Source organism: Leiobunum rupestre, chromosome 4, assembly GCF_980474605.1.
Source record: "Leiobunum rupestre chromosome 4, qqLeiRupe1.1.hap1, whole genome shotgun sequence".
Lineage (NCBI taxonomy): Eukaryota > Metazoa > Arthropoda > Arachnida > Opiliones > Sclerosomatidae > Leiobunum > Leiobunum rupestre.
In genome coordinates this window covers 55,138,013-55,161,832 of record NC_143387.1, presented here as the reverse complement: position 1 = coordinate 55,161,832, position 23,820 = coordinate 55,138,013, and the positions used below count along the sequence as shown (strand labels likewise).

Here is a 23,820-nt window from a genome sequence, read left to right as displayed (position 1 = left end):
TTTTAAAATACGTTTTAATTTTTCCGTCGTGTTCTTCATGTATGGGAGAACCAATGTTTTTAATTTTTCCGAATCAACTGGTTTTAAATTTTGAACTATATTTTGGTTCAGAATAGAAGTCACCAAATTTTTAGGATAGTCCGAGCTTGTTCATTGATTAGTTATAATTTGTTTATCTAAAATGGGATTATCAGATATTTTCTCAATGTGGCTTTTTTGACCCTTTATCACTGATGTTTTCACCTGGTGAGGATGATTGGAATTGAAATTTAGAAACGTTTTTGAATGAGTTGGTTTTTGGTACATCGTGAAACATAAGCCATTTTGTTTTTTCTCAATATTAATATCTAAAAATGATAATCAACCAGAGTTTTCTAATTCTAAAGTAAATTTAATTTTCGAATTAATATTATTAATAGATTGGTCAAAAGCGTCTAAATTTTGTCTATTGCCTGACCACCCAAAGAAAATATCGTCCATAAAACGTCTTCCAAATTATCAACAAATAAATTGGCAATGATCGGGGTTGATTATCGGGGTGATAATTAGATTGAGTTGATATGGGACCCAGGGCCGTGCAGACGGGGGGAAAGTGGAAGGGGGGGGGGGGCAAAATCCGCATTGTCCCGTTGAAAAGGGCCCATGAGGGACTGTTAGGGGGCCCGCAAGTTGAAGGTGCCCACGGGAAAAGTTCAAGGGGGCGGGGGTGCAAATCGAAGCCCCACGAAAGCTCGGCACGGCCCTGATGTGACAAGATTTAATCTTAAATTACAAATAATCATTAATGATAATTTTCAAGTATAGGTAATTTATCAGTTGAACTCGGGTGATGTTATTTCACCAGTACATATTTACATCAGTTTATAATATTTTACATAAGTCTGTCACTTCCTATGTTCTACATGCAAAACTTTTACTGAGAGCTAGATACGAGAGAATTTATAATGGACTTCGGTGACGTTTTGCTTCTGCTCGTTATCGGGTCTAGCGGGGCGATTTTCGTACTATGATGACGTCACTCTGTGATTAGCTCTTACGAGACGTTAGTAAAATATTTTCCAAAGTGATATACTTATTGAAAAATATTATAGACGTATGATATTTATAATACCTGAGTTTCAAATATATAACTAGATATAGCCATAGGTGCCATAACTACAATAAGTAGGACACTTTCTATTGCTTTAATTCTAATTTCCTTACAGAACCTTTTTGCGACAAAGATACTCTCTTGAAGTTACCGTCCTTGGTGAATAATTTTCTTTAAGAATATAATCCTAATATCGGAGAGGCCGTTCTGGAGTCGTGAGGAACTTTGCCTTTGTTTTGAAACCCGCGTGCGAATCACGTGTGCCAAAAAACATATTTGGGCTCGTGCCGCCGAATTTTATTTTTTATTTTATCAATTAAGTGTAATATTCCGCCGATCTATCGGAAACCAGATATTTTGGCTTAGGCGGAAGTCTCGCGTGTTTTAGACACTAGGGGCTCTGTGCTGATAAAACATCTGGATTTCGCAATAGCTATGAAAATCAGTTCCGTTGTAAATCTCGTTAATTGTCATACTTACTGTTATTATGTTACTTATGATATGGCCTATTGAATCTTTCCATTATTTCCGTTAATTATAGTCCTTTTTTCATCATTTATTTGAAATCAACACGCTTTCTCCTATTCACTTCCGCAAGAGAGCTTTACAACGAAAACAAACTTCACCATTGAGTTGAGAATAATAATTAGCATTTCCGTACCCAAAAAACTACTATTCGAAGTTATGGGAATTCGAAGTTATGGGAATTCGAAGTTATGGGAATTCTAAGTTATGGGAATTCTAAGTTATGGGAATTCGAAGTTATGGGAATTTTAAGTTATGGGAATTCGAAGTTATGGGAATTTTAAGTTATGGGAATTCGAAGTTATGGGAATTCGAAGTTATGGGAATGCGAAGTTATGGGAATTTTGTATTCGGGGTTTTGGTTCGAAGATATGAGAATTCTACGTAATGGGAATTCGGAGTTATGGGAATTCGGAAAAATGGGAATCGGCGATATGGGAATTTATGGGAATTTTGTATTCGGAGTTGTGATTTTCGAAATTATGAGTCGTTCCCTCCCGCTATAGTAGCGGATCCAAGGAGGATTATTATCCTCCTTGGCGGAACCACTCTACGGCCTCTCATTGGCTGAAGGTTCAAGGCGAACTGGCGTCAAGCTCGGCCGTAGGCGGCAGCATTCTAGTTACCTATGAGATTTCTATGGGTACAACTAAATCTGGCTGGCGCGGGGCCAATTTCTTTCAATAAGGGAACTTTATCAACTTTATCGTTCTACCGGGCCGGCATCTGTCGCTGGTGGTGGCCACTATATGGCAATTGAATTTTTGGGCGAATCTGACGCGAAATTGAAATGTATGATTTCTCGTAACAAACAAACCTTTGAAAATGTTTAAAAATAATTTTAATCTGTCAACACGATCCTTTTTAACACAAGTTACGGTGAGTTAGCTAATAATTATTTATTTTTAGCCATATATCTGTACAAAATATAGATGGCGCTATCGTAATTGTAATTCTAGCAGTATTATTCCCAATTCAAAGGTAGCGGCCAACGCGAGAAGCTCATACGTTGGATTTTCATCTTCTAAACAGACGAAAATCTCGCGTCGTGGCTCTATTTAAATCAGACAGTCCTAAAAGCGATAATGGAAGCGATGGATTAATTATAATAGTATTTTTTAAATAAAATTGCAATATGTTTAAGTGTTAATTTCAGGTAATTCATTCAAATACGCGGCAAGGACTAACAAAACTGCGTTCAGTAAAATAAAATCAGAAATACATGTATTTTGGGTCTTACGGAAAGCAAACTATGGTACTGTCATTTTTTGAAAGTCGCTTTAATTGTTCCGTAGATGGCGTCAGTGAGCCCGTTAAGCGAAAAAATTGGATACGGGCTTGGAAAAGCGCCTCTCGTGGATCATTAATGCGGGCAATAGTAAACAATATGGCGGAGTTTTGCGCTGTCGCGGAAAGATGATAGCGCGAGTTTTTGGTGAATTTGGCTTCAGCTGATTGTGAGATACTTTCTGTAAAGGTGTGATAAAGGAAGTTCGTGTACAGAGGAATACAACTTTTAATAGTAAAATGGGTGAGCAGTTTTTCTTTGTTTTTAAAACTTATTTGTGAAAGCCAAGCCTGATCTGTAGTGTAGACCAAGAAGCCGGCGATAATTTTAAGCCTAGGTTCAGTAGGTTGAATAGGGAGACAGACAGTCAGCCAGCCGCAGGGCGCGGCTTTTTGTTCAATTATAATTACGAAATATTAGATATGAAAATCTTATGTTTTGCATTCTTATATATTTTTGCGTTTAGGAATGACGATTGTATGATATGTCAATCATTATGAGAGGGGAATTGCGCAAATTTTTGGTATCATAGTGGACCGACTGCTCAAAATTGAAATACGGTTTTTGGCGTTTCCCCATTTTTGCGGGAAAAACTTTAATAAATTAGGTGAAGCTTTATAAGTTCTCAACAAAATGAAGACATTCCCATAATTAAACAACAGCCCAAAAGTAACAATTATAGCAATCGTTTCGCGGGGGTGTACTATAAAAACGATAACGAGGTTCCAGGAAAGATAGGACGAGCTTGTTAAACTTTTTATAACCGTGCACTTTCGTGCTCGATGAATAATGTTGGTCAAGGCCCAACGATGGAGAAGCTTAGAAAATGCGTGGGTTTTAAAACTCGCTTTTTTTTATAATTTTTAAACTTCCATAACAACGTATACAAAATAGGCCAAAAACAGGTTAGGTCTTCCGAGTAGTGATATGAATCAATTTTATTCTCCCTGATGGTATTTTTCTTTTCGATGCAAGTGGGAAAAATGGACCCACCGCGACCCCTGATAGGAGAGGTCAAAGCCCTTTAGGCTATCTGATGACTCGTTAGTTTTATACCTAATTAATTTGGCGTAATTGAAACATTACAAAGCAGTTTTTTAAGAAGCACTTTACTCGCTGAATTTTTCTATTTAAATTTGAATTATACTAGCCGAGAGCTACTGTACCGAAAGACCTCTAATTGTTTTTGAAAAGTTTCTGGCACGATTTTCACCCAGTGTCGCCCACGATTTTTGCCCGCTCAAACGGAGAACGCCAAGTTAAACGGGCAGGTGTGAAGAATCGACATTGGGTAATAAGCAAAATCGCCTAGTGTCCCGGAACAAAGCGCCGAAAATACCTGGTTTTCTAGAACGTAGACGTTTTTGAAAACCAAGGTAATAATATTTCGTCATACAAGGGAGCTGTCACGTAATAGGCTCTATTTGTAATCCAACCTGAAACGCAATTTCTAGACGTGAGTGACTGAGGCCCTTAAGTTGTTTTCTTAAAAAGATAATATTCTATTCGATGATAGACCTGTCTACAATGTAGAGGGGCCGATCACTGCCTGTAATTGGTTTACAAGATCGTACCTTTGGCTGTACTAAAGTAATTACATAACTGATTACAAATTTAGCAATACCAAAGTATCTAGCACCTCGACAACGTATACCAGTGGTTTTCAACCACCAGGGTTCCGCGAAAACATTTCTAAAAATATTTAAGACTCTTAAGAGTTAAAAACCCAAATAACAAATTTATAATCTAGCCTATTCTACTTCATATTTGTGTGGTTTTGATTAAACAAAAATGATAATTTAAAAAAGTATTATTATCAATAATATTTTTATTTATAAATAAAATATTATAAATAATTTCTTTTCTTTATAAAATATTATTATAAATAATAATTTATTTTTTTTATAAAATATTATTATAAACAATAATTTCTTTTTTTATAAATAAATAAATTATTTATGTACATAGTTAAATTATTATTATAAATGATTTATTTTTTATAAAAAATAATATATTTGAAATCTGGGGTGTTTCGGTTTTCAAAAATTGGTTTTCCAAACGCTGGGGGCTTTGCTAATATGATATTTAATTCCTAAAATTTCAGGGGTGCTGCGGATTTTGTTGCTGATAGCGAAGGGTTCCGCGGAAAATAAAGCTTGAAACCACTAGAAGTAGACTATGGGACGGTTATACAGGGTTGCCACAAGTCAGGGAATTTTAAAAATGGCCTAAAGAGTCGGGGAAATTTTTATGAAGGTGATTTTACTATAGTTTTGTGAATAATATTTAGATCCATAAACGTTGCAATAATTTTAAACATAACCTTTATACTAAAATATACATTGAAGTAAATTAATTTTCATAAGTTAAAATATATTTTGAAGAAATCACACGTATACTAAAAAAGTAAATTCATTACCTTCTGATAAAAGTATCATTTGAAGTTGAAAATTGTATAATATTATGTTTCTATAAAATACGGGAGGTCACGTGTAAATGTTTTTCTACGTCACTAGCTATTTAAGATTTAATAATTATTTATTAACAACCCTTTTGGAACAGGGCGGCTCACTCACAAACGAGCAGCACAGTCGAAAAAATAAAAATACATACACAAAACCAGCATCGAATAAAATCCAGGAAATACCAAAAACCCAATCCAGAATTTTACAGCAGAAATAAAGCCCGCCAAAAACCCAATTCAAAATAAACATATAAATAAAAAATACATATACGATAAGCTATAGTTATTGAAGATGGAGAGCGCGCTCGAGTCGATAAAGATTTTGGTATGTGAAAGTCTACGTGCGAAACGCGCGTGCCAATAAAGTACTACAATAATAATAAATTAATAATAATAATAATTTTTATTTCGCAAAGAAACAAACTTTGCAGGCAACCACAGAGGCAAAGCCTATACGTGGTGGTTACAAAGCGTAGATAAAACATTTTTACATTTTAATTTTTTTATTGCTTTATTTTATGGAAACCCATATTTTCGCCTGATGAAGGTCGGGAAAATGTCTAGGAAATTGAATCTGAAAATATTGTGGCAACCCTGTTATGATTTACAATTTATATTCGATTAAAATTGATATATATCTTTTGAAACAAGTCAGCCGTCACGATTAGGAATAGATTCCATTTCATAGTAGCCATTTGGATACTAGCTTATCAGGAAATCCCGAATCAAAACATCACGCACTTATTTTCAATAAATGGGTGCAAGTTCGAATTAACAACTGTTATCTCGAATTTTATCGTAAAATAAACAGGAATTTAATTCCCCATCGTCAAATGAAATTAGCGTGTCAAATTCATAATTGCGTCCAAAAATATGTAGAAATCCTTGAATTATATCGTAGCTTTTGCCATGGCCGCCATTATGGGGGGAATTTTTTTTAACCCAATAGGAAAAAGTGTGGGCGATATCGTGTCACGTGATACTGGTATTCCTATGTTGCCTACGTTTTCACGGAGAGCTTGGAGGTACACTATCCAAAATAAACTGTACTATATCATAACAAGAATGTATTATGGTTGATAGAGAATATGTAGCCCCAACTATAGCCTCTTGTTTTCATGATACACTGAAAGTATTCTCCGCCTATACGGGGGGGGGGGGGGACTCAAATTGCAGACCAGTGTCTTCCCTTTTTTAACGGAAATAAAGTGGGAAATATTACACGAGGAAAGGCGTAAGGGCGTGGTTTATCTTCCGGGAATCAGGGAGGGGGGGGGGATACTGGATACTACGCCCATATTTTCCGTTAACCTAAATGCATTCTTGATTGTGGAGACATGACAGTTTTGAATATCGCCTTTACCAAGGATATCGGATTACCAGATAGTAATAATAGATCTGGCGTTTTGTTAAATATATTAGTGCGGGCACGTTCGGAAATTTTTTCGAAGCCTCCCTGCGTAACTGTCTCACGCTCCAGACAATGGCTTTTGTCTCTCTTTTAGAAAAAAATTCGTTTTTTACGTGGATGGTATATAATGTTTTTAAAGTTTTTAGCGTGGCCTTAGCTTTTAAGAGACTTTTTCTTATAGGGTTGCATTTGACACATTTTTGTGGCGTATTTAATTTTGGTTTTACTTTCGACTCCTATAATTATATTTGCGATACGACCTCCTCTATTATAGTGTTAATGAAATAAGATTTTTGTAACTTTAAACGTCGATAGTTCTTAACGGACTTTAAACGTCGATAGTTCTTAACGGACTTTAAACGTCGATAGTTCTTAACGGACTTTAAACGTCGATAGTTCTTAACGAATTTTAAACGTTGATAGCTCTTAACGGACTTTAAACGTCGATAGCTTTTCAACGAACTTTAAATCGTCGATAGCTTTTCAACGAACTTTAAATCGTCGATAGTTTTTCAATGAATTTTAAACGTCGATAGTTTTTAACGAACTTTAGACGTCTATAGTTTTTAACGTAATTTAAATTGTCGATAGTTTTTCAATAATTTTTGAACGTCGATAGTTTTTAACGAAATTTAAATCGTCGATAGTTTTTAACGAAATTTAAATCGTCGATAGTTTTTAACGAAATTTAAATCGTCGATAGTTTTTAACGAAATTTAAATCGTCGATAGTTTTTAAAGAAATTTAAATCGTCGATAGTTTTTAACGAAATTTAAATCGTCAATAGTTTTTAACGAAATTTAAATCGTCGATAGTTTTTAACGAAATTTAAATCGTCGATTGTTTTTAACGAAATTTAAATCGTCGATAGTTTTTAACGAAATTTAAATCGTCGATAGTTTTTAACGAAATTTAAATCGTCGATAGTTTTTAACGAAATTTAAATCGTCGATAGTTTTTAACGGACAAAAAGTGATAGTTTAATTATAATTTTTAACCACTTTAACCATTTCTTTCATCGTAATCCAACAGACCAAAAACTCTAAAAAAATAAAAATGGAAAGTTTTTCAACTTTTATAATTTTCTTTAACTTTAAATCCACGGTTAGCGAGCCTTTTGAAAAAGTGCGTTCGTTCCGCTCTCGAGGAGGTAATGGAGCGTACTTGAAGCAGGGGCCCTCATTCGACACTGCTACGCAAGGAAAGTAGGCCAAAACCGTAGTTAGGCTTCCCGACCAAGCAACGGTGTCATGCGGGCAAAAACGGCGGGTACCTTTTCATTTTGACCCAGATCTCTCTATTGACCAATGGCACGCGTCCAAAAGTCGCTCGTCTCATTAGCGAGATGCCGTGATTATCTTCCTTGCTAATATTTATAACCGTTATCGTATTATTATTTCATTTCCTCAGACTCGCTAACTCACAATTTTTGAGAAAAACCAAATTAACCCTCTTTTTATTTTCGTGAGCCGTGAACTCAAATTTCTATTAATTTCTGGCTGGAGGCCTTTTTATTTGGCGCCATACGTCGTCGCGGTTCCTCGTTACTGGGATTTCACATACAATCAAAGATCATTTACTGGTTTCACGCCACTTACCAATGTATTTGTTTTAAATATTTAAAACGCTGTTTAGGCCTTAGGCTTTTCTTTGGCGGTTATACCGTTTTTTTTTACTTCACAAAAGACGCGATTTTTTTTCTAAGTGGCACCAAGAATGTATTTATTTATACTCAGGGAGAATGAATATGTCGAGAATATTTTTAGCGTTTCTCCAATTCCACCCGTTGGGGCCCCCGGTATTCTCCTCCGCTTTAATAAAATCAAATAATACTGCAATCTCATTGGTTCTTAAAAATTACGTTTTTCGACGGACTAACGCTGCTGCGAGGACGCAAAAAATAGGACCGGCTCCTTTTTTCCTCCCCCCCCTCTCTTAGCGTGACGTGGTTAGGGCCTCAACGTGTCCGTCGATAGTCTCGACGTATTCATTCTCCCCGAGTATAAATAAATACATTCTTGGTGGCACCGATAAATAATATTCACAAAATTAAAACCAACCTCGACAATATTTTATTTTGATACTTATATTTTCTGGATTCCGTTTACCAAAATTTCGTAAAATGTAACGGGTCACTCGAAAGTAAAGTCACGTAACTTTGAACATGGTATTTTCAAATATATTTAAACGGAGTTGGCGATAGCTAAGGCACGTGCGTTATCATAAAAAAAGTGTGTATCTTCTCGTATATTTATATTTAAAAAATTTCACTTTAACCACTGGTATCAGAATTCGTCGTACCATATAAATAACTTTTTAAAGGAAAAACCATGTAAATCGCGTTACGTGTTTGTCGTTTTCAAGCGACGATTTTTTTAAACGCGCCTGTGGCGATGTTTGAGAATGAGTCATCAGCGATGCGGTAATTTTGGTCATTGAAATTCGAAATTTTATTTTTACAAATTATCGACTCAAAAAAAAAGTACGTTCAAGGTTGAACTGTTTCGTGTAATAACCGCGAAATTATATTAATAGGGGTTTCTTAAGAGTTGAAATTTTATTGAAAAGCACCGGGGTTTTTTACGCTTAAGTACCTCTATTTTTTATTTTTGTAGTTTTTTTTTATGGAATATGACGTTTTGACTTTTTGTACCGGAAATGATTTGCTTTATTTAGTTTTTACAATTGACGTTTCTGAACTGGACCTCGGGCTCGATTTTTTTTCTGATTTAATAATTATTTAATTTAAATATTTAGAGAAAAATGCTACTAGATAGTTGTTTTTATAAAGTTTGCTAATTTATCACGAGTCATTAATACTTTTAAGTAGGCATATTTGTGGAGTTTAAAGCTATTTTTAGCAGTCGACGCTACCTACATAATTTCGCTTACTCGAAACAATTCCACGATAGGTCTCTACCGAATCCATAAACATGTGTTAGAACTGTTAATTTTTTATTTATTTCAGATCGAACTTTAAATAAAATTAAATTAAATTAAAAAAATAAATTTCAGTTAAGCGTTAACCCGTCGTTAAATTTTATTTTTGATAACTCATAAATAAATTAATTATTAATGCGTAAAACTTCAAATTTCCAAAAATAAAATTTGGATCCAATTTTAAATATATATCACCAGCCTCATTGTTGAAACGTTCGCAGTTTCGCGGACATAAATGTGACCTATTTTTGGGGGACTACATCTACAGAAAACGATATATCTTTGCAACAAAACGCATTTACACTTCTAAGTGCAACTACTGGAAATGTGGAACCAAAACACATTGTTTTAACTCACACGCGTTCGAATATCCTTAACCCTCTATAAAGACCAATCTTGATGGAAAAATATTGTCGCTATCCCTTTAAATAAAAAATAAAAACATTTTGGGAACAAATCTGGTGTAAAAAATACTAAAATAGTTTGTAGCGGAAATAGTAATGTGTGAAATGGCCTGAATAGGCCTAGCTGCGTGACGTTTTTCTCGAAGTTTTACGCATTGTAGAATAAACAATAGACTTGATGGGGAAAATAGAGGAATATTTTTTTGGGTGGGGCTGCTCTCGAGCGAGCGCATTGGCATTTTACGACGCCGCTTTCTCGGCGGTCAGACGCGGCTTGCCCATTGGCCACTCGTAATGACTCATTGGTTTAATTTTTGATATCGCTCAGCTTTCGTTTTTAGCAGATTGTAGCTAGCTCAAATAGTCGTAAAACATGACTTACACGGAAGCCGAACGTAAAAAGTCTGGTATGAAAATTATTTTTGTGAGCTATTAAATTTGTTTTTTTTTCCATGTATTTCTAATATGTTTCTGGTTAAACGTCTTTTTTTTATTTGGTACTTAACTAAATAATAGTTAATTAGTAGCGTTTAAAAATGTGTTGCTTTTATAAATTTCACCTTATCAAAAGCGCTTAGTAACATAATCACATAGTGCGTACAAATTTAACAACTCGTTATTTTTAAAATACTATTAATAAGTTAAATTGCATATTATAAATTTATATTTATGAAGAAATGCTAATTAATTATTTAACTATACGAGGTTTAGTGGTTTAAAAAATCGCTCGGTAGCTTTGACCCTACCCTAATTAATGAGGTTTCATTATTCAAAGGGATAGTCATCTTAATTTGGTCCTACCACAGACCACGTTCCCCAAGAAGGACTTGCATCAACCTCGAAAAAATGTCACCAAAATTATGCTGCTTTTTTTACAGCAAACAGAAAATAGCGCGTGAAAATTCTTTATTTTACGAAATAAAAAAATTGTGAGCGAGCTAGCTTCTACAATACATTTTTTATTATAGCGCGTGCCCATCCTTTTATTTTCAAAACTGCCTCTACTTTCCGTGAGATGGAGCTTTCGTAAAAAACTCGCATCACTACCAGCTATAAATATCCCTCTTGGGGTAGGTGGTCTGTGCAAGGATGGTCCTTGGTCTGTGGCCCCACGGCCAACTTTGATAACGCGCTGTTCGCGCTAGAGCTGTAGCGCGAGAGATCGAAGTTGGCCGTTATGGCCCTACCGGCCAGTTTTTAGGCGATATTGCGATGCACTCGCGCCATCTGTTGCGAAATTAGTAACACTCCGTTCTGGCGTTTTCGTAATTTTATTATCACGCCGTACCTTTGGCTAGTGTATTTTTCTCTACGAACCTGGTAATCTTTTTTTTTTACAATTTTAAAAAGAATGGGTGACGTATTATATACGTGATGCTGCCAAGTCCCTTTTACACCAAAAGTATACGCTTTTGTCTGTTATAACATGGACTAATTAACAACCATTAGTCCATGGTTATAAAAAATGTGTTTTGAATTTCTGTAATACAAATAAACACAAAATTCCAAATTTGCATTTAAAGAGGCTTGTATAATTTCGGTATTATACATAAATGTTCATAAATTTATGTACATTTTAATTTGTAATATAAATTATATTTAGCAAAATGAATTTCCCCAATGTGGCATAACATAGCGTTGTATAAAAAATGTATCACTCGTTATTTGATTGGTCAGTACAAGCAGGGCCCCCTCTCTTTAATCAGAGATAATGTTTTTTGGAAGACAAATTGGCTGTCATTGCTGGATGACAACCTGTCACACGCTCCCTCTCTCATTTAGCTTGCAAAAATAGTGGCTAATAAAAATGAATTAGGTCTACACCACTGATGAAATATGATTAAATAAAGTTTATACATTGGGATGAAATACTTCAAATTTGCACTATATTATTACAGCCATACAACTTTTTTATATCACAATTTTCAAACTTTGATTATAATAAAATAAAACTTATTCCAATTATAGGTAAAGTGCATTGTGATGCGTGTAAGAAAAAATGCTCTGGAAATGCTTTACGCGTTCAAGATAAATACTTTCACGTTGAGTGTTTTCAGTGTGCTGGTAATTATTTAATAAGGCCATTTTTCTGATCATAGCCACCATTGTTTTTGCGACTACTATGCTAGAACGTTTACCAAGGCTGTGTTGTTTTAGTGTTCCTATAGTATTTTACACAACAGTGGTGGTGTTGATTGTGAATGCGGTCTATTAACACCTTAAAATATTTTTAAAGCTTCTGATTGTTTTTGTTTTTAGTTTGTAAGAAATCACTGGCACAAGGAGGTTTCTTCTTTAAAAATGGTAAATACTACTGCACTAGTGACTATCAACAAACGTTCGGAACCAAATGCGCAGCTTGCGGAGAATTTGTGGAAGGGGAAGTTGCAACGGCATTAGGCCAAACGTACCATCAAAAATGTTTTGTTTGCGGCCGTTGTAGACAACCGTTTCCTACTGGTGAAAAAGTTACATTTACTGGCAAAGAATGCCTCTGTTCCAAATGCGTCCAAATTCCCATCGTAACTGCTTCTCAGTCTCCTGTCAGTCCGCATACTCCGGCCGGAACCGGAGAAAGTAAGGACCCTTCTTACTACGGCAATTTGGCTAATTAGGGTTGATTTAATTTACTGTTATTAGTTAAGCCTTGCGTTTAATTTATATAGTGTGCGGAGGTTGTGGGGAGGAACTAAAGAAGGGCGATGCCTTGATAGCTCTTGATAAACAGTGGCATATTTGGTGTTTCAAATGTGACGTCTGTGGGGCCTTATTACACGGGGAATATATGGGGAAGTGAGTCATTTTTGTCCTTTGTTTCTTAGTGTTTTTAAATTTTAGCAAAACTTAATTTTTAATCGCATTTTTAGAGATGGCAAACCTTATTGCGAAAAGGACTATCAAAAGAAGTTTGGTGTGCAATGCGCTCATTGCGAGCGATATATTACGGGGAAGGTTTTACAGGCTGGCAATAGTCACCATTTTCACCCTACTTGCGCTCGTTGCTCCAAGTGCGGGGATCCTTTTGGAGATGGTGAAGAAATGTACCTTCAGGATGGTGCAATATGGCATCCTCGGTGCGGACCCAGTCCAGATGGAAAAGTAGACGAGAGCATCTCGTTCGACCTAGATAATAATAAAAGAGATATTATTATTGATACGCAGGTTAATATTTTTAATATTATTTCCACCATTATCGCAGATTTTAAAGAGTTCACTAGCCCAGCATGAACTGCACATTTAATTTTAGTGCATTTTATTAATTGCCATGAAAAGTTTAAAAATAAACCTACGTTTTATTTGTTCGTAAAAACTACCCCCTTTTTTTACGAGTATTGAGTTTATGAAATTGAGTTTTATTCGCATGAATTTTGTTTCATTTTTTTTTGGTGCTTTTGTGCGTTTTAAATTTTGCCAAAAACCACCTCGGGCATGCAGATGTATATACCTTATTCCTCAAGCTTGGGTAGTTCTCGTTCAGCGAGTCCTCACAGTTCGATTCATAAACAGGTAATGAATAATGTAACGAAATCCACTTTTATTTAATTGTCAGACTTTTCCTGCTTTAAGATACAAATTATTCATTAGTATAAATTTAACCTTTCCTTTTAGTATGGCCGTAACAGCCCTGGGAGTTTCATAGATCGAGATTCTTCATTCATAAATGACCTCAGTCGAGTTTACACCTATAGCTACTTGACTGCTGAACCCACTCAAGGATATCTCAGACGACCAATTGATCCGAGACCTCCAAAATCTCCCCAGTTTCATCGACCACCTGAAGGCTCTAATAGAAGACGCGTTGTTAAATCTCATTCGAACAAACAAGGAATGCAAGTTTTAGGTACAAAATTTGGTTTTCGATGATAATTAATTTCCGCACTTTCTGTATGTGATACTGTAAATCAGTTTTAATTAATTTATCAGTGGATCAGATTCAGTCAACTACACCCAGACCTCGATCCCCCCACATGAATAATGAAGAACCAATTGAATTGGCTCACTATCCAGGAGCGCATAAGCCCAGAGCTACGGAAGTTGCTCGCATTGATAGGGATGATTTTCCAGCACCTCCCTTCCCTTACACAGACCCTGAGCGCAGGCGACGCTGGAGTGGGGGATCTCGGGAGTACGAACTAACGGAAGAAGATGAAATTGACGGAGAGGATGAAGTTATTGAAGATCCACAACTTAAGAAAGAAGAGGAAGAACTATCGAAAATTGCTACAGGAATTGGAAAAGTAGGTTTCAGTATTTAAATTTTTATTTTAGGATAGTTTTTAGTAATAATTTTTTGCGCTGTTAGGTTTTTCTAAAGACTGTTAAAGAAAGGGAGAAAATTAGGGCTTATCATAAGAACAATCCCGATCCGAGAAATTCATCAAGGTTTCCATCAGCGAATAAGGAACTACCTTGTAGACTTAGATACGAAAATCCAGTTAATGCCTGTCAGTATCTACTTCATTACTGGAAATTTTTTTAATGATCTTTGGCTTATTTGGCATTCCATGTTTTCATTTGGCAATTTTGCAGCACCCTCTAGAGATGTAGATAGGCCTAAACCTTGGGAAGAGGAAGAATTTGAACGAAATTCTGGTATTCGATCGTCGTTAGGTAGATCCTCAGCCTACACCCCCAATTACAATGGTATTTTTTATTTTGCTGGCTTTTGGCAGTATTTTTTTGCAAAGCTTAATTTTTTTTAGTAGTCTGAAAAAATGTTTATATTGAAATTTAGTTGGCATGATGATGAGTTTTTGAATTGTATATTTATTTTTAAAGTTGTTTCTTCATTACGAACTGTTCCAAAACCTGGGTATGGGTTTTCTGGAACTAAGTCTGCGACTTTACCACCTGGAACGAGAGATGGTTTTGGGGTAATGCGATCAAGTTTTGTTTAATTTTAGTTACAGAGTGTTTAATATAGAGTTATTATTTTTCAAGGGAGGCGATATTGGGTTTGGAAAGTTGGAAAAAGGCCAGAGCTCGGAATTTGGAAGTGGAAAATCTGACAGTAAGGTGTTCTTTGAATTTAATTTTAAACAAGGCTTAACTTTAATTATAATGTTGCTTTATAGTTTCCAATATTTCTGACCAAGAAAGACTTCTGGTAAGCTTAAGAATATGGTTACGATCTCAATAAGGATTAAATAAATTTTTCTTCTTATCAGAACCACAGTAACAGTGGTAATTTTAGATCCACACCATATTCGGACGGTTATCGCGGATTTCATCATTATTCGTCGTATAGTCCTCATATGAGAAGATCTCTACCGAATGTTAATTTACAGCATTTGACTGGTGAACCACCAAAGGTACGATTTGGGAAACAAACATCATGGTTCGTACAAATTGCTTATGCATTAACATTTTCTTTATAGATGTACCCATATCACCTCCTAGTAACTACCAACTACCGTTTACCGCCTGATGTCGACCGTTGCCATCTTGAGGTAAATTCTAGATAATATCAGGAAGCGGCCCTATAATTCCTAAATTCTAGATAGTAATTCCTATAAAATCATATATATTTAAACAAGTCCTATATTATCCTGTAAATTCTTGAAAAGTTTTTGTTATTTAGTGACGTAATTCCTTAATTTTCTCTGTTGAATCATGTTGGCAACGCAAGTGGCCATGTAGGGGGGGGGGGGGGGGGGGGAGGGGCTACTTTGCTCACCTCCAATAAACCCAGGATTTTTGGCTTAGCTTAATATATATCCAATCTGTAGGGCATGTCAGGTTGAGGAGGAAATGGCCTCTCATGTGCTTTGTAGGTGTGATTATTACGCGGCCCAAAGATTTGAGCATCTTGGTATGCATCAGCTGGAAACCTCTGATTTCCATAATATGCTGGCCAAGAGGATTCTCCGTTTTGTGTCGGATATCAGGCTTTTTAAGTCATCCGGTTTGGTGTTGCACTATGGCCCTTCTCCCCTTTCATTAATAATAATAATAATATATTTATTATGGAGAAAAGAACTGAGTTAGATTCCGAGATTTTGACGTTGATATTTTTGATTTAACAATGTTTTATTTGCCAATTGAATATTTATTATATTTTCAATTATGGAGGTTGAAACATTAGCACTTTGACGTGGTATTTCTCTGCCGCTAGCCTCCCGCACTTGGCCCTATATTCAGTCTCCCAATCATTATACCGTGACAGAATATTTATCTTGGTTTTATTATATTCTTTGGAATAATTGCCCTAGAATTTTTGTATAAAGGATCCAATTTGTTGGTAATCTCGAAAGCTTCACTTCCCTCTGCCACTTTCGCGACCAAAGATTATAAAGCATAAAGAATGCATGGATTTAGCTATCGCATAAGAACCGCAAGACCGGGTTTGTACACGACCTGGAAAACCTGATAAAGTCAGGGAATTTGAAAATGTTTCCAAAAGGTCAGGGAGAAGTCAAGGAATTTAAAAATGATTCCAAAATTAGGGTCAGGGAAAAGTCAAGGAATTTTAAAATGGTCCAAAAACGTAAGGGAGTTTTAAAATGACCCAAAAAAAATCAATCAAATAAATTTTTGAAAGATGTATTAAAAATTCATTCAAGATTTTACCTTAAACCATTCATTTATTCTACAAAAATGATCAGGGAAAACCTGGAAATGTCAATGAATTTCATTTTGGAAATTTTGTACAAACCCTGGTGAGAGGTGCATTTATACAAAATAAATACGGCGAATATGGTACTGCTTGTTTTACAGAGGGAAAGGCTATGGCAGATAGTGCATGCGCAGTTGTTCTTTTTATCGTTAAGATAATTTACCCCCCAGCATGGCCACTTTTGTTGCCCTTTAAGTTTTTGGAATCATTGCGTTTTTTAAGCTGAAATTTAGCTTGCAATATCCTGTATTTGAGAAATTTCAATCCTTATATCAAAATATGTCCTGTGTAAGCCTATAAATGGAAAAATATAATCCCATTTTCCCCATAAGGAATTTAATTTTTTTGTTAGGCTTTCTGAAATATTCAATGTCTTAAGTTGTTTCAAACTTACGTAAGTGTATATTTTCAGCGACACTTGTCGAATGAAGAATTTCATGCTGTCTTTCACATGAATCGACTCCAATTTTACCGCCTTTCTGAATGGAAACGAGGAGATTTAAAACGGAGAGCTAGACTTTTCTAAAAAAATGAAAGTAACGACTTTATTTAACTAAGAAAAAGCTTCGTTATGAAAGAAGGCATCTTCACCCCTTATTTTACAAATATTTTAGAGTACCCCTTTTTTGTTTACAAATTTTCTAGATCTCCCGGATAGAAAATTACATTTTATTAGTTATCATAAGTAGAAACATATACATTAGATTGTGCCTTTTAATTTTGGAGGAATGTTTTGAGACGTGGCATAAGACAGCCATGGTAGTGATTAAAACTAATCTCCCTAAGCTTTCAAAACTGCCATTTTCTGATAACGTTAACAATGAAATTCGCCCAGCTCGCCCCTGTATTGCTTTCCATAAAATTATATAACCTAACAATCAGAAAGTTGTTTAGGTTTTTTGAATATTGAGAAAGAACCAATAAGCTTTTATCGTTAAAGCTTTATGTTGTAACATACGCAATATACTAGATAAATATGGCTATTTAAATGTACAAAAATAGCCGCGAAACGTGTAAGAAGTTCTACAAAGGCCTTCTGTGAATAGTTGCGACTGCTTTTTGCTTTTTAATGATCAGACAATGTTGGAACATTGCTGTATTCAGAAAAATTATTGAGAATGTTCTAATTTTAATGATTTTTTGAGAAAGAAAACGTTTTGAGATGTTTACATTTTGAATACGAATTAGTAGGCCCTTTAGTATCGTTAAAAAATATATATACTTGCATACGTGTATTTACTAACCAAAGAGATGAAAATTTTTGGTTTACAACTTTTAGTTCTTGTTTAATTTCATGTGGTAAAGATGAGTTTTGATCTTAATTTACGTTAAGGATGACAAAAGAAATCCAACAATAAATGGTTTCAGTTTCATTGACAACTTGGAAATATCGTGTGTTTTAAAGTTAATTTAAACCTTTTTTCAAAGGGGTGTTATTGAGATGCCATTTTGCAAATTCCTTTTTTCCCTAAAAATTAACCTTCACTGAAATTTGTCGTCTCTGTATATGTTTTCTAATATAGCAAATATGGTAGCGTTTAATTTTCAACACCCAGTGGCGTAGACAAGGGGCTTTCTGTTAAAAAATCCTCCCTTGCATTATGACATAAACTGTACTACATTTTTGCACCCTTTTCCAAACTGCCTCTGTAATTTTACACAGTCTGATAACCCTTAAAACCCTTTGATAAATTTCTGGCTACGCTACTATTAACTTCCAGAAATCAGGTTTAAACCTCAGTTGCTTATAATTTAATTATTGTTTCATACCACTATTAATGCCTTTTAACTAAAGTTTAAATGAATAGGCGATTATTTGGCCTAGATCGAATGTGGAATTACAAAGCTACAGTATGGATTTATGAAGAACCAGAAATTTTTATATGATAAAAAGGATGTTTTAATGAAATAATTTCGTTTCAAAAAAATATGCATGCGAAAAGAGGCTTATTTTGGACTATAATGAGAGTGTTGAAATTTACGAATATAGCGTAGTCATTAATCATATTAATCTTTTATAGTGTTTTTAAGTCCGCTAAATATTTGATTTATTTAATAATTTGGTTTTAGTGTTAGCTCTTCAAACTATCGCTACATTTTCTAAAATTTTAAACTCAAAAGTTCCTTTGTCTTGGCACAAAATTTCTAGTCTTTATCTTTGCTAGATTTCTATTTTTACTTGAATTTTTTTTATATAAATTGTTAGTGACCATAATGACCTGGTATATTTTAAATGGACCTTAGTATCCACGCAATAATGTGAGATTTAAGCATGTTTCAACATGTTGTTGTGATCTAAACTCTGGTTTAGTTTTGACTTCTGTCACATATTTAACTAATCAGAACTCACCGGTCTTTGTCATTTGCTACATTTTGTGTAACTATACGAGTATCAAATGACCGAAACTCAAAATCAACGCAATGTTTTGTGCGTGGTTAGGTCCATTTTTGTATTTTAGTTTGATATATTTCAATCAATGATTATAAATAAAAATTAGCATTTAAATAATGCACTTTTATGTGTATTTTCTTGGAACAATTTTTGATAGGCGAAAGGAAAAAAAATGTGTTGTGAAATTTACTACCGTTTTCCTTTCGTTATTTTTAGAATTAGTTTTTAATCTATTTATTAGGGAATCAATCTAATTTTAGTAGTATTTCTTATAAATGGAACTTTTTTAAGAAAAATCTAGCTGCTTTGTTTTGTCAAGAAATTGTGTAAATAAAAAAGCTCTAATATTATTAATCAAGCGAGAATTGGAATTTGAAAAAAAAATCTTGGTAATGAATTTGTAGTATTAGAAAGTGATAAAAAAGAAACATCTTTATCCTTCCCCATTTTTTCCCTGTATAAACATTTAGATATGGAAAAAAGGAAAAAGTTGTGAGGTTTTTAGAACCAGTAGTTTGTTTGGTAAACTATTTGCTAAATTTATGTACAAAGAATACCGGTATAGAATTTCTGTATTATTTTTTTGAATGTACCTAGCTTATTTAAAAGAAAATATAAATTCAGTGCTTGTTAAAATTAATGTTTGAATTTATTTTAAGGAAGTTTTCCCGCCCAAAAGATGTTTTATTCGCTTGGCTTTTCTCAGTTCCACGATTTTACCATTTAAATTTCCCGCTTTGAATAAAGTTAATTTTGTCCGCTAGATGGCCGTATCGTTTCAACAAGTCTTTTTGTCGACGATTCAAAAGTCGTCAACTATAATTTATACAGATACTTTTTAATAATAATTTTTTCGCAAATACCAACTTAGCAGGCATTTTTATCAAATATATTTCGAGTGGAACTAGCCTGTAGCTGCTTTATTTTCAACTGCTAAACCATAGACTAAGAAAAGGTTTCTTAGTCTATGGCTAAACCATGGGCCAAATCATGGAGGAATAGTAACAGGAGGACTTTTGTTCTATGATTCTGGGCCCCCATCCGTAACAAGTTACTCCCACAAACGGGAGAGTAAGGGGTTATCCTGGTACCGGATTGTCACGCGGGTTGTTCGTAACGCGACTTCACGCCATCTCTCCACAACTAAAAGAAGTGATCCACGAAAATAAATAACGCGTTGTTTGAAAACGTGTAACGGTTTCTCAGAAGTTTTAAATTTTTTTTATATTTCAAGAAATTTAGTTATAGTAGTTATGGAGCTGAGCGATCATAATTATCACAAAATGAAAATTTCAAAAAGACCTACCAAGGTGCAGCAAAGAAGAATTGAAAGAGGTAAGACTATTTAATTACTAATGCATAATTTAAATTTATTAGTAATTTAAGTTTTTTATTTCCAGGTATTTCTTTTAATAAAACGTTTTTGAAACAAAACTTAAAAGAAAACACACCGCTAAGGAAAAATTAAATCTAGATGGCGCCAGCTAAAGGGGACTGCTTGGTAAGAAGATTTTCCCAGGATGCGCTCCCCACGTTTTCAATCCACCGCACTCCACCACTTGTGGGATACTCAAATCACGGGTCAAATCAGAGCTTCCCTCGACAAAAATTCTCCTGTTACTTTCCTCCATGACCAAATAATGATAAATCCAGGACATGACTCTATCTATGCGAAAAACCCTTCCAACAGCGCTAACATTGAACATTCGACCACTATTGCCCTCTATAGAGTGTTGTCGTCTGATACGATTTTGAAAACTTGTAACGTCACAGCTGTAGTGATAATAGTGGCCACCATGACAGTTACCGTTTTTTATCAATAGGCAAATTACAATGGTGACGTCGCAGGGTTTCAGACGACAACACTCTATTGGAAAAACGCGCGATCGCGGACCTACGTCATTTTGGGGTCAAATTTTTTAGGGACAGTTTTGAAAAATAATACAAGTGGTCGCCGTAGTAAATATCCTGGAATATTTATTCACAGTTATCATATCGAGATTATTTTTAGTGTTTCTCCAATAGGCGCTTAAATAAAACATCTTCCCAGAAATTGCCAAGAAGTAATATTTCCGACAGCCAGGACTCATAAGTTATTATTTATATAGTGCTTGTTGAAATATTAGAAAGCTGGAAACATTCTCGAACGTAACATCGGTTTATGCTAAGCCTTAACGTGCCAAAAAAGTTACCTGGGCCGCGTCAAAATTCTGAGAAGGAATCTTCGTAAGAATTTTTCTCCCCGTGAGAACTCGCTAAAATGCATCAAATATAAAATGATTCTTCTAAAGATGGCGGCTTACGAAGTTACGATAATCCCACGAACGTGACGAACGTAATAAACTAAGCCTTTGACAATAAATATTATTTTTACAGTATTTCACGACAATATATGAAGGAAGGAAAGATTTTATTTATAATTTAAAAGGAAAGGTTTCATAGGAAATTTAACTAACCATTCTATATTATCTGAAATTAATTTTCGTCGACAAAAATATCATAATGTTTATTTTCTTCAGCATCAAGCAAACTTATTAGAATATTAGCTGCCATTTTTATTTGTAATTTGACCGAGTGAGAATGCTCGGAGGTATTCTCACTCTTCTCAAGAGAACTCGTGAAAAGAGATTACGTCATCTCCTATGAGAAGGACCGTCAAAATTTTGAGAAGTGAGAATTCTAACTATCAAGGGAAGAATTCTTAGAATTTTGACGTGCTCCAGGTTAAAAGGAAACACTTATTGCATACCGTACTGCAAATGTAATATGTTTAGTTCTAAAGGAATGAGTTTTCATCTTTTTCCAAAAGATAATTTTATACGAAAGGAATTAACTCTGCCTCCATGAGAAGCTTTAAAATTGCCCGGTATTATAAAAATATTACATATAATTTTAATTATTTATACCATAAGACAGGAATCCATAACGCTACTTGGAATGAGTATCTCCCCATATCCCCTGTGGTATTTTGTGGCGGAACATTGTGGGAGGGGCTAAAAACGCTTATACCGCCTTAAATGACGTCAAATTCAGTGACAAACAAAGGCTTATAAGCTCCGCCTACTATTATCGAAAATGAACATTAGTATGTTCCTTATACACGTGAGCCGACGCGTTTCTTATCTGACGCAAAATTCTCATGAGGGCAAAACGCGTCTCAAAGTGGCTTAAATATGACTTTTTGACTAGCCATTCTAATCGTTTAACCGACCGACCGGAAATAGCTTCTTCCCAGATGAATTTGGAGAGGGGAGTAGAAACCGAGTATCTTTTATTGAAGCGTCCATTCCACCCGTTGGGGCCCCCGGTATGCTCCTACCGTTGCCTCCGTTATATCAAGGCCTGGGTTCCCTCTTTCCTGAGCATTGTACTACGAGTTATTCCCCCCCTGTTTGAAGTTTCCTATTTTCCCCAATAGATGGCGTTCGTTTCCATTGCGTTTAAATTTTAAGTTTTGTTCACATTGGTCCTGAAAATGTATTAGTTCATCTACACGGCCAATATTAGCCAACTTCAGTTTATTAATTTTAATAATTTGTGAATTAATAAATGTATTACTCTTATTAAGGCTTATGTTAAATAGAATATAGTTTATGTGTAGTTGATAGTTTCATGATGGTCAAATAATTGATTCAATTGGTTTATTAAAATTTTAAAATCAACATTTTTAATACTGGAACATGAAATCAGATACTTGTTTTCCAAAATATCACTAATGGGAGTAGAAAGATATTTTCCATATCGACCACCCACATACATATCAGTATTTTCCTAGTATTTCAAACTTTGAGAACTTTTCTAGATAAGGGCTTGGTGTTTAATTTTTTTTTCTTTTCGATCTGAGGCATCTTTAGCGTGATTATCTAAAAGAGCTCTCAAGAACTTCTCTAGAAGGATTTTCCGTAAATCTTGACTTTCCCGTGATGAGAAATTCTTGCATTCGTTGCACATTAGGGGTTTTTCGAAGTAAGGTAGAATTTCTCTTACATATGATTGAAGCACTTGTACCCGAGGAAACAAATGGAGTGAGGATTGCACAAATTCCGTTACAAGGGCCAATAATGTAATTGTTTTTAAAGCTGCTGTCATAGGATGAGAGAATAATAGTACTGCTCTTCTTACATTCATTTTTTCAAAGCTCGTTGGGAAAACCATTTTCCTAGTTAGAAATCTTACTGGTTTCATTAACGCATTGCTTTGAGCGAGATATAAGTCCGTGACAAATTTGGGGTTAATTAGAAGGGCAATAAACACCATAATACGGTCGAGGAATTGATTTCTTATATTTTTTATTATATGACTTTGATCAAAGGCGATGAACATTTTCCTAGCTGGATCTAAGGGATGTACTATTTCGTGATGTAATTGTCTGTCACTAGAAAATTTCTTAAACGCTGCAGTATTAATCTTTGCGTTGTCTGAAACAAGCCGGACAACAACGAATCCACAGTCTTCCACCGCTTTAATCACCTCCAATGTAATTTTGTGAAGCTCTTCCGCTGTCAATTTGGCGGTAAAAAAATAGGCCACGGGAAGTTTAAAATTGGTTGAGAGACCCTGGAACACAAAACACAACCGTCTTCATCTGTTGCGCTTGTTTCACCAAAATATCGATCCATTTTTCTGTCATATAATAACTTTGGTTTAATGGCCATTTCATCGTGCATTAAAGATCCTAATATTTCATTTG

The 23,820-nt window shown here is 34.9% G+C and overlaps 1 protein-coding gene across 4 annotated transcripts; it reads left to right on the top strand.

The window, feature by feature from the left end:
- Positions 1-2,991: 2,991 nt before the first annotated feature.
- On the top strand, positions 2,992-19,756 carry LOC149948337 (actin-binding LIM protein 2-like). Of its 4 annotated transcripts, XM_090173318.1 has the most exons (17): positions 10,457-10,529; positions 12,091-12,186; positions 12,382-12,699; positions 12,789-12,915; positions 12,990-13,284; positions 13,558-13,629; positions 13,732-13,963; positions 14,047-14,360; positions 14,426-14,567; positions 14,653-14,766; positions 14,902-14,996; positions 15,064-15,133; positions 15,198-15,229; positions 15,291-15,434; positions 15,501-15,572; positions 17,151-17,274; positions 18,072-19,754. In XM_090173318.1, the coding sequence occupies exons 1-16, from the start codon at positions 10,496-10,498 to the stop codon at positions 17,262-17,264; spliced, it is 2,271 nt and encodes a 756-aa protein (XP_090029444.1). In that variant the 5' UTR covers positions 10,457-10,495; the 3' UTR covers positions 17,265-17,274; positions 18,072-19,754. The 4 variants fall into 4 exon arrangements, with proteins under 4 accessions (XP_090029445.1, XP_090029446.1, XP_090029444.1 ...); XM_090173319.1 differs by lacking the exon at positions 10,457-10,529 and adding an exon at positions 2,992-3,146 and having other exon boundaries at positions 17,151-19,756; XM_090173317.1 differs by having other exon boundaries at positions 17,151-19,756.
- Positions 19,757-23,820: the final 4,064 nt, after the last annotated feature.